This window comes from Eptesicus fuscus, chromosome 15, assembly GCF_027574615.1.
Source record: "Eptesicus fuscus isolate TK198812 chromosome 15, DD_ASM_mEF_20220401, whole genome shotgun sequence".
Classification (NCBI taxonomy): Eukaryota; Metazoa; Chordata; class Mammalia; order Chiroptera; family Vespertilionidae; genus Eptesicus; species Eptesicus fuscus.
In genome coordinates this window covers 73,814,846-73,829,146 of record NC_072487.1, presented here as the reverse complement: position 1 = coordinate 73,829,146, position 14,301 = coordinate 73,814,846, and the positions used below count along the sequence as shown (strand labels likewise).

The window sequence follows — 14,301 nt, the reverse complement described above, 5'->3', positions numbered from 1 at the left end:
AGTCCCCCCACCTCTCTGGTGTGTTTTCTGGGAGGGGGGGATGGGACTTGCTACCTTCTGGGTTTAATTAAATGGTCAGTGAGCTCAGGTCGCGGGGGACACTAGAGGGCCATTCTAGCCATAGTGTTCATATTGCTTCTTCTCTTCATTGTTTCTTTTTTTCTTCGCTCGTGCCCTCCTCCTTGCTCTGCCAGCCCCGGCTTCCCGCCCTGCGACCTCCCACTGCCTTCCCGCGGCCCCTCTCTCTTTCACTCCGCTCCGCCCCGACCAAGGAGGCGAGCCCAGCCTCGCGGTGCACCAATCCAAGAGCCCCGTCCCGTCTCTGCCTCTCCAAGTCCCGCCCCACTACGCCAACCACCAATCACGCTCCGCGCCCGCTCCGCCGGGCCACCCAATCGTGGACGAGCTAGGCCGCCGGCGCCCCGCCCCTCCCGCGCTGCCGCGGCTCCGCGGGCGGCGGTGCTGGGCCTCGGCATTCTCGCCGCGGCGCCGCGCAGCATTAGCTCTGGGTCGCGGCGTCGGGAGCGCAGGCGCCGGCGCTGCTGCTCGCAGGGTGCTGTGTAGAGGCGGCAGGCGAGGCGGTGCCGCCGGCCGGCCGGAAGGGCGCCTCAGCTCCGCCGGGGCCCGCGGTGCGGGACCCAGGACCGAGAGGAGGCGGCACCCTCCCTGCCTGGGGCCGGGCCCAGTGCCGGCCTGGAGGGGTCGTGGCCGGACGTTGCCAGCCCGGAGTGTCCCCAGCGCGCCTCCCAGAGAGGCCCCCCAGAGCTCCCGGCCGCCTCCTGGGGGTGTCCTCAGTCTTGGACTCACCTGCGCCGGCCGCCGGGCACCCCAGTGCGGGGGCGTGTGCAGTGAGGGCGCCTCCCCCGGCCGCCAGCGAGGCGGGGGCGGGTCCGCCCGCCGCCCTCGGCCTCACCGGTCCGCCTGCTGCCCTCAGTCTCACCGGTCTGCCCGCCACGCTCAGCCGCGCGACGTGAGCTCTTCGGGGACCGCGGGTCGGGATGCTGCCCGCCCGCGCGGCCACCCGCACGCCGCGCGCCACTCCTGTCCTTGCTTCTCGGGCCATGTCCCGCTTCTCACGTGCCGGTGCAGCCCCTGGCCACTCCGGGCCCCTCCGAGCCCCAGCTCCCCGAGGGTGAAGCCAGCCGACCCGCGAACGGGACTGCTCGCTCAGACCCGGGCCCTCGGACTCGGATCCCTGCCTGCTCTGCCGCCTCCGCCACCCTCTGGGCGGGATCCGGCTCTGGTGTTTTGAGGAGGGGGTGTGGTGTAGGGAAAGGAATCCTGGGGATTTCTGGCTCTCCCCCTTTTTGTGGCCTTCGGGGCTTCAGACTCAGGGAACTCGCTCATGGCTTTCTTGATGAAGAAGAAGAAGTTCAAATTCCAAACCACTTTCACCCTGGAGGAGTTGACGGCGGTCCCCTTCGTGAACGGGGTCCTCTTCTGCAAGGTCCGACTGCTGGATGGCGGGGATTTTGTCAGCTTATCGTCCAGGTGAGGAGCTGGGGCAGCCTGGCCCGCAGGGGAGGGGCGTGATAAGCGACATCTAGTCACTGGGCGAGTGTGGGAGCGCCCCTTGGGGCCCAGAGAGTCCTGAAGGTTATGTGTGTCTGGGACAAGTTTGCACAGGGCAGGGAGGGCTGAACGATCTGGGAGGTCTGGGCCTGAGGGATCTGACTGGGTGCCCGCACCCCTGTGCAGGGAGTCTGTTTTTCAGCCCTCTCTTGGGGCGCTACGTGCAGCCTGCTGGAGCTCCATTCTGCAGACCTGCACAGAGCCCAGTGGGTTTGTGCATGAGAGGCTGAGATGGGGAGGATTGTTCCAGGCCACCTTGCACCCAGATGGCCACTCAGGCTGTCCTATGATTTAGAGCCCAGGGCAGCCACAGTTTCCCGGGCACTCCCAGCTCTGGGAAGGCCAGACCCCAGGTACCACCCCCCTACCTCCCCACCCCCGGTCTGGTCTGCCTGGAGGGAGGTGGCTGGATTTTGGCATGCCCAGCCCCCTCTGAGTGACAGTCCCCGTCTAGCTGGAGCTGGGCTGCTTTGCATTGCAAATGCCCTTGCCCAGGAGGTTGCAGCCCTCTCTGAAAGAGGTGTGATCAACTTCGGTTTTGTGTTCCGCGTCCTGCAGGTCCAGCTGCCCAGCTCATTGATGAGGGCAACTGCCACTGACTGGGTCACACAGTCCTGGCCCACCAGGAGCGTGCCTTGCAGTTTGACAGAGCGGGGTTTGAGTCCCTGCTGTGTCACTTTCTGGGCCCAGTACAGGTGTCTGTGAGTGTTGTGGCGATGTTTCAGCAGATAGAAGGCCTGGCCCAGTGCCTAGGACACACTGGTTCCCTCCCCTGGTCTGTCCCTCTGCTCCTTGGGCCTCCCTGTGGGCCCAGTTAGCTGGAGCCGCACCACGGTTCTGAGGTGGGGTGCTTGTTAACAGAGGGAGAAACTGAGGCCCAGTGGCTTGCCAGGGACTTGTCAGTAGGCAGTTGTCAGCTGCAGCGGCACTTGGCTTGTTTGGAGACCTGTTGGATGTGTCTGGTGGTTGGATGTTCTGTTGGGAGGAGAACCATGCAGCCTAACCCAGATTTCGGAATCTCCGGTGTGGACAGGGTGGGGTGCCTTTTTGGTGCATTTGGGCCCACTCAGGCCTGGAGGTTATCCAGTCTGCTGGGAGCTGCCTCTCTGAGGAATTCAGACCAGAGCTGCCCTTTGTTGAGGGGTGGGTAGTGGGGAGGGGTGGTGGATATACGGCGGCTTAGGAAGCCTGTGATCCCGGGGCCACCCACAGCCCAAGGCTTCAGGGACGAGGCTGTGCTCATAGCTGGGGCCTGGGGTTGCCCGCTCACTGGCTGGGTGTCTTGGGGCAAGTTACCTAACCCCTGTCATTCCAACAACCAGCAGTTATTGGTGCTCTGCTCTCCATTTTACTAGCACCTTTCGCTTAGTTCTTTGACTACGCCCATGGAACAGGGTGGAGGTTGGGTTGGGGGTGGGACTGTAGGATTATTATCCCCATTTTATTGATTGATTGATTTTAGAGAGAGAGAAACATTGATGTGAGAGAGAAATATCAATTGGTTGCTACTCTAACGCTCCCCGACCAGGGATCCAACCTGGACGACGCTCCAACCAACTGAGCCACCCAGCCAGGGCTATTATCCCCATTTTATAGAGATGGAAACTAATGCTCAGAGAGGGAGTGATTTGCTTGAATTAATACAGCAGAGCCCAGATTCAAACTCAGGATGTGCTTTTAACCATTATCTGTTCTGCCTTTGAGCCTTAGTTTCCTATTCTGTGAAATGGGAGAGGTCACACTCACCCCTAGAGTTGTGAGGGGGAATGAATAATGTATATGCCATGTCTGGCTCAGCAAATTGTTGCATCGGTTGTTTCTATGGCAGAGGGGCCCATCCTTAGCCCCTCCCAGGTCTTTGGGGGACCAGCTAGAGTCAGCAGGAGGCCTACATGTGAGCTGGGGGTCTTGGATCCTACTGAGGAATTGATATTCAGTCGCAGGCTGAGGTCTCTCCTGGCCTCCTAGGCCCTGGGGCCACTGTCACCCTACCTGTTTGCCTTTCCATTGCTCTAAAACCTGCCCCCTCATCCGGGAAAATCTGGAAAGTTCCAGGTCTCAGCCCACAGCTGCTAGATTTCACCTCTGCCTTCCCTTCTTCCCTCTTGGCAACGGGCCATGGATTCCCTGAACCAGGCCCAGCCCTAACAGCCTTTCCCAGCCCTCATTGTGGATGAAACCTGAGTGGGGCTGAGGAGGGAAGAGCTGACATTGAGCCCCCCCAAAGCTGGACTCTGGGTGCCTGTTTGCTGCTGCACAGGTGTGGCTGGAGGGAGCAGACATCAGTGTTGGGATCTGAGGCTGCTTTAGAGCTTTGGATTTTGCTCAGGAGATAGGGGTTTCTGGTGTTTTGTTTTGTTTTTTAATTAACCCCTCCACTCCAATCCCACCCATGCTGGTCTGTAAGCTGAGAGCCCCATCTCACAGCCTACCCCTCCAACGAACAGGCTCCAATGTTTTGGCGTTGGGGTAGGGTTGGGGTGATGAGTCTTGCTTAGTTCCTGGACCCAAATCCAGTAGTATACTTGCCTCAACGCCAGGGAGCCCTTAGATAGCCCAGAGACTGGTGGCAGCCGCATGGTGGTGTCTGAGAGAAGCAGGCTCGAGGCCCCACCCATGCAGCACCCGCCTTCCTAGTTGGAGTGTTTTCCTGTGTGCTGGGTGCCATAGCAACAGCCGGGTACACAGCTCGAGCCTGACCCATTTTGAGCAGGTAGAGCAGGTGGTTTGTTGCACTGTTCCCAGCGTCGTCTTTCTGACGCCTCCTTACGAACCATAGCCCTCACAGCGACCATGTTCTGAGCGCCCGTGCTAAGTGCCAGGTGCTGTGCTGAGAGTCATAGGGCAGCTGCCAAGGTCCAGTTGCAGAGTTTGCAAATGGCAGGTCCGTTAATCCTCTTGGCCATCCAGAGAGGCACCAAGGCCAGAGAGGTGAAGCCACATGCTGTAGGTCACTCGGCTGGTAATTTAATTGGGAAAATAACCCTTTTAGCATTAGGGTTTAAACTGCCTTTGATTGTTCATTTACCATATGCCAGGCACCTGCTGAGCACATCCAGTGCATGATCTTCAAACCATCCCATGAGTTGATGAGGAAACTGGGGTCAGGAGACCTAAAGTGACTGTCACCCAGCCAGGGAGTAGCAGAACTGTGATTTACATTTGGGCTGATCCAGCTAGAAAGTCCTGCCTTGCCTTGGCCGAAGCAGCTCCGGCCCCATGTGATGTCCCCAGACCTTTGAAGAAGATACTTTTCAGTGGGTTGGGGGTAATAGGAAAATCCAGATATGGATCATTCTGAGGCACTGAGCTAGATCCTGTGAGATCTGAGGATAAGGGGCCCTGGGGACATAGATGGGGGTGGGACTGAAGTCACTGCCATGGATTTGGGGCCAGGCACAGACTGATATAGTGAGCATGTGCCAAGGACCCTGCCCCGAGGGAGGCCTTCTAAGCTGGTGCATCCAAATGGCATCTGGGAGGCTCTTCCAGGGGCCCCCAGGGGGTGGGGAATATGCAGAGGCCCCAGCCAAGTCTGGTGAGGCTAGAAGCAGTGGGTTGGGCTGTGGTCTCCTCAGGGTGGTCTGGGAGCCAGTTTCCAGCTTCAAGCTAGTCTGTCCTTCAGGCAGGCAGAATTCCAGTCATCCTGAGAGGTCTCTGTGTCCAGCTGGCACTGGTCCTATGGCCTGCCCCCTGCACGTGGCGGGTGGTGTCAGGGAAGGGAGTGAGAGGGAGGTGTTGATTTACCTTACAGCAAGTCCTCTCTGGAGGAGACAGGCAGAGTGTCTCCTCAGCCAACACATGAGGAAACTGAGGCCTGGGGCAGAGAAATGGCTTATTTGGGTCACTTCATGGCAGGAGCTAAGGGCACAGCTGGGCGTCTTCTGGTTTGGCCCTGACCTCTGTCCCCTTTTTGTATGAAGGGGACAGGCAGGGCCAGAAAGAGAGGAGGGGCTCCTTCTGCTCTGGACTTGGGTGCCAGGCTCTCCAAGAAGCAGACTGTGTGACTTGGGGAGACACCTCCCCCTTCCCTTCTTTTTTGGCAGCTTTGAATCTTCAGTTGTCTCTTCAGAGGGGTTTTTATTTGGGCAACCTGTTGAAAGAGGGCACGCCTGCTCCCAGCACCAGCACTGCCTTCCCTCCGTGGGCCAGGCTTTGAACCAGCTGGAATGGGAGGCCTCCGAGGGATGCTTGAGATTTTTGGGGCATGAAGAAGGCCTCGGACAGGTCAGTTCTGCAGCTGGAGGCCCGGTGCCCAGGTCTGGCCAAGCCAGGTCTTTGCACATACACCACAGGCTTGGCCGGGCCTCCGATTCCCCAAGGCTTCCTCTCCCTCCCTCCTTGGAAAAGGCTGCTGAATGCCGCTGCAATCTGCTAGCCTGGTATGCCTGCTCTCACATACATCTTGGCGTGGAGGGACACGGTTTGTCCCTTGGGTTTGAGGGGGCGGGGATGTGGAGGTGCTGTGGGATCCCAAGGAGGGCAGGGCATCCATTTTCTGCCACAGAGCAGGAGCACTGGAGACCGAGTACGGAGAGGGAGGAGGAGGCCACGTTTATTGAGCACCCCTTGGTGTCCTGGGCTTTCAGAGATAAATGGGACCAGACGGCCCTGCTTCCATGAAACTCCCCGTGGAGTGGGGGCCGTGCATCACAGAGACATCCGAGGCAGGTAGATCTGGGACAGGCCCTCCCCAGAATTCCATTAGATTCTGGTGGACCAATTGGGGAAGGCATTTCTGTGCAGTCACCTGTCCATTTGTTTGACAGGTGCTGATTGGGCACCCACCCCAGGCTGGACACAGTCCTGACTTCATGGAGCTCATGATTTTATGATGGGGCACATCATTGCAATGGGAGGAGGGCGTCCGTGAGTAACTGGCTCTTAGGAGGAACCTGGAAGGCCAAGGAGAATTGGATTGGAGAGAGGTTGGGAAGAGCCTTTAGGGTCGAGGCCCTTGGCTACAAAGCACTCGGTCAGTGGTCTAGGCAAAGGGCTGGCATGGTAGGGGTGCAAAGAGGGCAGGAAGGGGCTGGAGTGAATGAAGATATGGGGGGCCGGGGGGGTTGGACCGTTCCTGACCTTGGGGATCTATCCAAGGGGCAAGGAAGCAGTGTGGCCTGGTTTGCCAATTAGGCTGATGGCTCTTGGCTGCTGGTGGAGAAGATGAAAGGGAGAAGGCCTGACATACCCAGTGAGGGACAGTGGAGTTGGCTGGGCAGTGGCAGGCAGAGTGGGCAGGTGGGCTTCCTCATCTTGAAGTGCTTGGCACCACATCTAGCACTTGGTAGGTGCCGGAAGATGGAAGTTCAGAGGGTGCACAGTAGCCAAACATAGCCGGGCTGTCTTTTGCCTCATACAGTGCTCTAATAGTTTTTGCGACATAAAAATCCAGACTTTTGGTGTCTTTTAAATTGGAAAATCTGGCAGTTTTTGGCCCAAGGGGCTTTGCAGCTGCCTGCTCTAGGCTTCTCCTGGCCCCACTGCCTACCCTTAGATGCCTGACCATGGTCTGCCTCCCTCATTTTACTCGGGCCAGCCTCGTTGCTGGGGTCCCTGTGGAAGGCCTTCCATGTGCAGTTGGGGGGCGTGGGGTGTATGAGGAGACGGACCCCTGTGGAGAGAAGTCGTGCTGGCAGGCACAGAGGCCACCCCTGCCAGCTAGGCGGTGGCATCAGGCCAGCTACTGGTTTCCCTTGGGGCCAGACCATGCTGCTGGTGTCCTTGGTGAAGCCTGAAGCTACCCAGCCTGCGCCTGGCCTTGGTATCTGCTCCTTGGACCTGGCCTTTGCAGCCACCGGCCACAGCATTGCAGGTGCCAACGTGGCAGCCCCTGTAATCTGCCCTGCAGCCTGGCACTGGCAGAGGCCTGACCCGAGGTGATCTGACTCCGTGGAGTTCCCTGAGGCCTGTCCGGGAAGTTCCTCAGGCCAGGGGTTCTTAGCAGCAGCCACGCTGTGGGACTGTGGGTGGCCAGGGGCCCTGAGTGCCTTTGAACTCTGCTTGTTCAGTACCTGGAAGTCCTGACTTACATTCAGGAAGTTCTGCCTGGGCCTTGTGAGTTGCTACTAATGTGTCTGTTCTTGGGCCTTAGGAATCCGGGGACTCAGTGTGTGGTGTCTGGTGACTGCCATGTGGTGAAACCTGTGGTCACTCGCCTGTTGCTCGGGCCGGGCAGTCTAACACCCATGGTAACCAGCATAGATTTATCCTCATCTCACCCAGACAGCCACAGAAAGGCTTGAGCCGGGGAGAGACATCAGATCCATGCAGAAAGAGACCCTGAACAAAGGTGCGGTGGGGGGAAGGGTATCCCTCTTCATTAAGGGCCTTGCCTGGCAAGTGCTTTGGGTTGTGGGGATACCAGACCTGTCCCCGGGGCCCCTGATGTGCTCTGTAACCTGAGGTCTGTGACTCCTGTCTCTCCACGAGGTCGTACTATGCTATTGGTGGCTTTGGCGAGTGAGGCCTGAAGCTGCCCAGCCTGTGCCTGGCCTGGGTCTCTGCTCTGAGCTTTTGGCATCCTGGGCTTGGAACACATCTCAAGTGCAGGCTGGAACCACCTGTTGTGTCGTCTCCATCTAACCCCCACCCCTCCCAGATATCAACAGGTAGTAGCCAGCCTCAGGCTCTCTAGTCAGATTATTCTAGCACTAGGAGCAAGGAGCTCCGATGGAGGACTTTCTGCGTATCCACACAGGCAAAATGTTCCCATCCTCATTCTGCCTTCTGCTGCCTGTGTGACCTTGGGCAAGAGACTTAGTCCCTAAGCCTCAGTAGCCCTCCCTACCCAGCAGGGCTGCCGGTGCCGGCCTCCCAGTGTTCTTGGAGGTCACAGGGAGATAATGCCTGTCAGATACCCAGCTGGGCTCCTGGCACGTGGGAGAAGCACGGTACTCACTGCAGTTCGCCCCCTCGTCCCTGGGCTGAGGCATGGCAGTGGGCTGGATGGTGCACCTCAATTGCCCCTCCCTGTGGGCCAGGACTGACTGGGGTGTTGTGGGGAGAGGGTACTTCCCAAATGGGGCTCTCTCTTTGCCCTCTGTGGGAGTCGGGCAGGTGAGGAGCACACCTAGCGTCTAAGGAGCAGGGGCCTCCTGCTGGAGTTCAGGGCCCCCGGTGGGGTCTGTTGGCACCCCTACCCTGCCCTGGGGTGCAAGGCTCTGAGCCAGTGAGAGCTGGAGTGCTCCCCCTGGATGGGGCTGGGCTGGGGGAGGCTTCTGCACATTCAGCTCTGGCACCCACTCTGGCAAGCAGAGGACAACTCCCACATGAGGTGGAGGGCAGGGGAGTGGGTGAGAAAGACAGGGGTCCCTCAGGTGAGGGGAGCCCCTGCCCCTGTTGGCATCCCCTTGCTTCCACCACACCGTATACCCTTATTTTGGCTTTTTCAGTAGCCTTGTCCTCACGTTCCCTGCCCTGCTTCATCTAGGAAGCCTCCCCAGGCTCCTTTTGACCTTGCACACTCACTGTGGGCCCTCATCTCAGGACACGACAATCCCCGCTCACACCTCTTAGCTGCTACCCCGGACCGTGGGCATCTTGGTCCTGGTGCTTCCTGCCACGGGTTGGCCCAGTGCAGGGCTGGGGCATTTTTTCCTTGGCACTGAACCAGCATGGGCGCTGATGGTGCTGTACTGTGTGCTGGCTACTGCCAGCTGCTGGGGCCCAGCCCCTCCCCATTGGTGCCAGAGGTATCAGCCTGTGTCAGGAGCAGCCCTCGCCCAAGTCCAAGGCAGCTGGGGCACCACTGGGTTGTACTGGATGGACCATCTGTGGATGATGGGGAGGAGGAGGGGGCTAGACTGCCCCAGGCTCTGCAGTTGGACCTTGGCAGCTGCCCTATGACTCTGTGACCATGGCCAAGTGTCTTGTCCTCTCAGCCTTGGGTTCCTCCTCCAACAAATGGGGTGCGGGTACTCATCTAGAGGCAGGAAAGCTACTTGAAATCAGGGCACCTGCTCCCCACAGGGCCAGGCACCTGGCAGCTGAAAACAGACTAAACCTGCTGAGAGGTTTGGCTCGGTGCTGGGGAAGGAACTGGGGAGGGCGGAAGTCTGGGTCCTGTTCGCACGCAAGGCGCCCTCACCTCCCACCACTTCCTCTCTGACAGCGCTGGACTTCTCTGCAGACCCAGCGCAGCACACCTGTACCTCCCCAAACCTTAGTGCCTCAGGGGCAACTTCCTGAGCACTTCTATATGTAGGGCCCTGTTCTGGTTCCTGGGGACACAGCCCTGCCCCAGCAAGTCCCCTCCCCAAGAAATGATGCTAGGCTTGGTCCCAGGATGAGCAGGTTAGCGGTTAGCGGTTGGTGGGAGAAGAGCAGCCCAGGGCAGACTAAGGCAAAGGCAAGTGTGCTGAGCAGGGAAGAGCCAGTGGCCTGGGGCTTGGCCTGGGGGCTTGGAGTCGGGGAAGGCCATGGGAGGGGCTGGGACCTTATCTGAGGGCAGACATAGAAGGGTGTGAACCAGAACCAGATTTGTACTTTAGAACCACCAAGGGCAGCCAGGGGTGGTGACCACTTGGGGCTCCAGGTGGCAGAAGGGGAGATGGCTGTCATCTGAGATGGGTGGCTTCCCACCTCTGCCATCATGGGACGATTGAAAACAAAACTGGCGCCTGCTGTGCGAACAAGCTGCTGCTCCTCACAACAGGGCCGAGGGTCACCAACAATGTTGAGGAGAGGAAGCTGGAGATGAGAACGTGCTGTGGATGCCATTTGTATACAGTTCAGAAGCAATCCACTAAAACGCACCCATCCTGGTGCAAGTCAGGATGATGTCATCTTTGTGGGGGTGGCAGTCTTGTCTGGAAGGGGCCTCTAAGGCCTGTGAAGTCCTGCTTCTTGGGGGCTGGCTACACGAGACTGTTGGGCTATCTGCAAGCTGTGCACTGACGCTGTTTGCACATGCCTGTGTCAGGAACAGCCTTGAGACGCCCACACCTGTGCTGGTGCTGGTGCCAAAGTTCTCGAGACACAAAAGTGAGAATCCTCCTTGGGTGCCTAGAGGCCTAGAGGACGTCCGTGGGCCTTCCCAGGGTCTTTCTGGCGGGGCAGCCTAAACCCTCAGACCTGTTTATGAGACCATAAGTCATCGTGGCAGCTGCCAGCAGTCTTCTTTGGCTGGGGCTCTTCTGTCTCTTGCAAACCCTGCTGGGGCTGTTGGGCTGTGGGGCGTGGCCATTCAGAGAGAGGGCGGGCTCCTGAGGCTGCCAGACCACAGGATCTGTCTGAGCCTTGCTTTCCTCGTCTGTGAAATGGGGTAATAAGCTCCTTCTTGGTTCTTGGATTGAATGAGTTAACACCCATTATGTACCCAGCATAGCCCTGGGCATAGAGTAGTGCTCAGTAACCGCCGGCAGTGGTTGGCAATTATTGGAGGGCATCCAGTGGTGGAAGCAGAAAGGAAAGGTCCATGTTCCTCCCTCTCTGCCTTTAACTGGTTCTCTTCTCTCTTCCTGTGGGTCACCCATTCAGCAGACATTTGTGGTTAGAGCCAGGCTGCTGCCCTGCAATGGGCCCAGCAATGGCCAGTTCAGCCATTGGTCTCTGACTTGGGGCCCATGAGCCGGGGAGACCATTAGACACATCAGCTTTCATAGAAGTGCTGAGCACGGCGGGGAGGGGAGGCATCACCCTCTCCTGCCTGCTCTGGCCCTGACCCTTTACTTTGGGGCTGGGCCTTTGGCTGACTGGATACTCTCCCTGCATGCCAAGAGAAGGCCTGACCTGGGTTCCAGCACCTCTCAAGGGTTTCGTGTCAGCTAATGAGGAATCAACATGGACTTGGATGAGAATGGCCACACCCATTTTGGATGCAGGCAAGACAGAAACCCAGGCTTAATCTGGATGTATTCCCAGTGTCCCCACTCAGGCCTGGCTTGTAGTAAGTGCTCAGTTTATGTGTGTGGGGTAAGTGAATGACAGAAGCATGATCGGCCCAGAGTTGGTCTGTAAGTCTGCAGGAGAATCAGGTGTCCAAGGAGAAGGTAGAGCTTAGTAAGTCAGAGCCTCATGGTCCCACCTTATCCCGAGCCCTTCATCCTGTGGTTGGAATCTCGGGGGATGGCTGGAAAAACAGGCCTGAGTCTGTGCGGGCTCTGTGAGATGTGACTCTGACTGGCGATTTCCTGGTCACCTCAGAAGTTCAGGGAGCCATGGGGAGAGCTGTGTGGAGCAGTGGGAACACCCGGGCGTAGATCCAGAGAGCAGTGACCCCGGACCCCTCAGACTCTGCAGAGAGCTAGAGGACATGCCTGATCTGGGCTGGGAGGCTTCTTTCCTGGAAGTGGAAATATCAGGGCAAGAAGGTCTAACGCAGCCCTGGTAGAGAGCAGGGCTGTGAAGGTCACTGAGTCATCAGATACTGAGCACCTACTATGTGCTAGACACCATCCTGCAGTAAGTAAAGAAAGGCCTCTAGGACCTTCGTGCTCTGGGACACAGGAGCCTCATTCTGTTTCCACATACCTAAGACCCAGGCCCAGAGAGGAAGTAATTTGTCCAGCCGCAGTAGTTGGGGGGAGGGTGCTTTCAGGAAAGGCTGTGGAGTTGGGAAGGGGCTCAAGAGGACCGGGACATCCGTGACTTGCTTGAGTCTAGCTATTTGAGGAACCGGGCTCTGGGAATATGGATCCCTCCCTTTGATCTCTTCCTTTCTTGGGATGATTCAAACAGCACCCAGGCATGAGTCAGCCAGGAGCGGCATAGACACACCTAGGCCACCTTCCTGGACGTCCCAGGCAGGTTCAAGGCCTGGGGAAACGTCCTGATCCAGGGTCCTGGGATGGAAAATGGGGGCTCTGTCGGGGCCTTGCATGCCTGGCTTCCTGCTGAACCACCTGTCTCAGAGTCACTTCTGACGGTGGTGGCCATGTGCCCATTCAGCATGAGTCCCCTTGGGGTATGCGCCTGGCCCCGTTCTTCCATTAGGCCTCTCAGCAACCCCATGAGACAGGGCAGCATAGTGACTGAGGCCCAGAGAGGTCAAGTGTCCAGTGGGTGGCAGAGACTGGCCTTGGTCCCCGACCTCTCTGTTTCCCACGCACACGATTTGTGAGGAGGCCTGCTGGGAGTCTCAGGGGCTCAGGAAGCGCAATTCCCTGAGCACAGCCAACCCCCAAGCGCTGTGTTTTCTCTAGTCGTGTGTCCTGGGGGAGGGGAAACTGTTGCCACAGCTCAGCTGTGTCTCTTGCTTTGAATTTCTACCCTCCAACCTGACCCAACTCTGGCATGGGGGCCCTGTTTGAGATTCTGGGGTCAGACAGCGATGGGTTCAGATTACAGCCCTCTCCCAACCAGACCTGGGGCAGGTGGCTTCTGCTCTCTGGGCCTCGGTTTCCCCACTTATGACCTGGGTGGTACCTACCTCCCAGGGTTGGAGCTGGATTCCAGGGTGTCAGGCAGGGAGAGCTCTCAGTTGGTGCCTCATAAGACGAAAGTGCTCAGGAGGCGGGAAGCTGACGCTATTAACTTCTACAGGAGCATTTTCCCATTTCTCCCTCTGGTCCTGGATTGACCTGGCTTGGTCCCTGACACCAGCAGGTCTTGATGGATTTGGCCCAATGCCATATCCGTGACCGTGCACTCTGACCCAGTCACTGCCCCTCCTTTGGTGTAAGCCTGGTCTCAAGGCTGCCTCTTCCCTGGTATTGAGACTCGTGGTGAAGGGTCAGCCCACAGAGCACAAAAGCATTGATGCCACAGGCCCCTGAGAACGGCGTCTATGTCTTGGCGCATTTTCCCAGCCATCCTGCAGGACAGGGGCGGGTGCACATCTCCCCTTGCCTCCTGGGTTGACCTGTGGACTCCCCGCGTCTCAGTTTGCTCATCTGTGAAGTGGGTGGTGGTTGTGCCTGCAGAGAGTTAATGCTTCAGCAACACCTGGCTCCTGGGAGGGTGCCTGGGAAACAGGCGCCAGGCTGGGCCACATGATGTGGGGGTGGGCTTCGCCGGGTGCTTGGGGTGCACCAGCACTTTGTCACAGCCAGCAGTTTACTTTGGTTCTCTTCAAAGCCTGCTCTGCTCTTGGGCTGTGAGAGCAAGAGGGGTGCCCGTGGTCACCAAGTGAGAAGAGCACCCATGCATTCTCCTGGGTGGTGGGAAGCTGCCGCATAGCTGGACTCGGTGCAGAAGGCAGAGCAGGGAGCCTGTGCTGTGAAACAGGAAGCTGGCACCTGCCCTCTCCGGGTTTTTGATCATCTCAGAGTTTCTGGGCTGGTGAGTTGTAGGATTCGAACCCCTGTGCATATGACTCCAGAATCCTTCCTGCTTACCTTGATGCTTCCCCACCAAGCCCGAGGGATCTGAAGTCCTCAGTGTGCTGTCCACGCTGTCCTTCTCAGGTCACTTGCTGCCTCTAGCCTTTCCTCCCAGCCCACCTGCCAATCCCCTGGCCACCCTCAGGGCTCACATCTTTGACAGGAGAACAGAGAAGGGTCTTGGGGCGCCAGGTGGCTCCTCTGAGCCCTTCAGTCTCCAGCACAGAGTGGTTTGGCTTCTAGGAACTTCTTGCTGCCTCGTGGAGTTGCAGGAGGGGGTGCTGGCTGGCTGTGTCAGAACTGCAACAAGCTGCTTCCCCTGCACACGGCCCTGAATTCCTGGCAGGAGCCAGACACTGCTGGGCTGCCACGCTGGCCACGTCGCCGGGATGAGGCTGGGCTGCCCCGCAGCCCCTGGATGGACGCCTAGGCTGGTCCCCGGGTGGGCCCCTCCCCAGGCGGCTGT

At 58.5% G+C, this 14,301-nt stretch overlaps 1 protein-coding gene across 1 annotated transcript in view; it reads left to right on the top strand.

Moving 5' to 3' along the window:
• Positions 1 to 464: 464 nt before the first annotated feature.
• EEIG1 (estrogen-induced osteoclastogenesis regulator 1) overlaps positions 465 to 14,301 on the top strand; it is a 34,677-nt gene continuing 20,840 nt past the window's right edge. Inside the window, exon 1 of the mRNA XM_008152589.3 lies at positions 465 to 1,491. Coding sequence (XP_008150811.1) covers positions 1,346 to 1,491 — 146 coding nt within the window. The 5' untranslated portion in view covers positions 465 to 1,345. The remainder of the gene's footprint in view (positions 1,492 to 14,301) is intronic.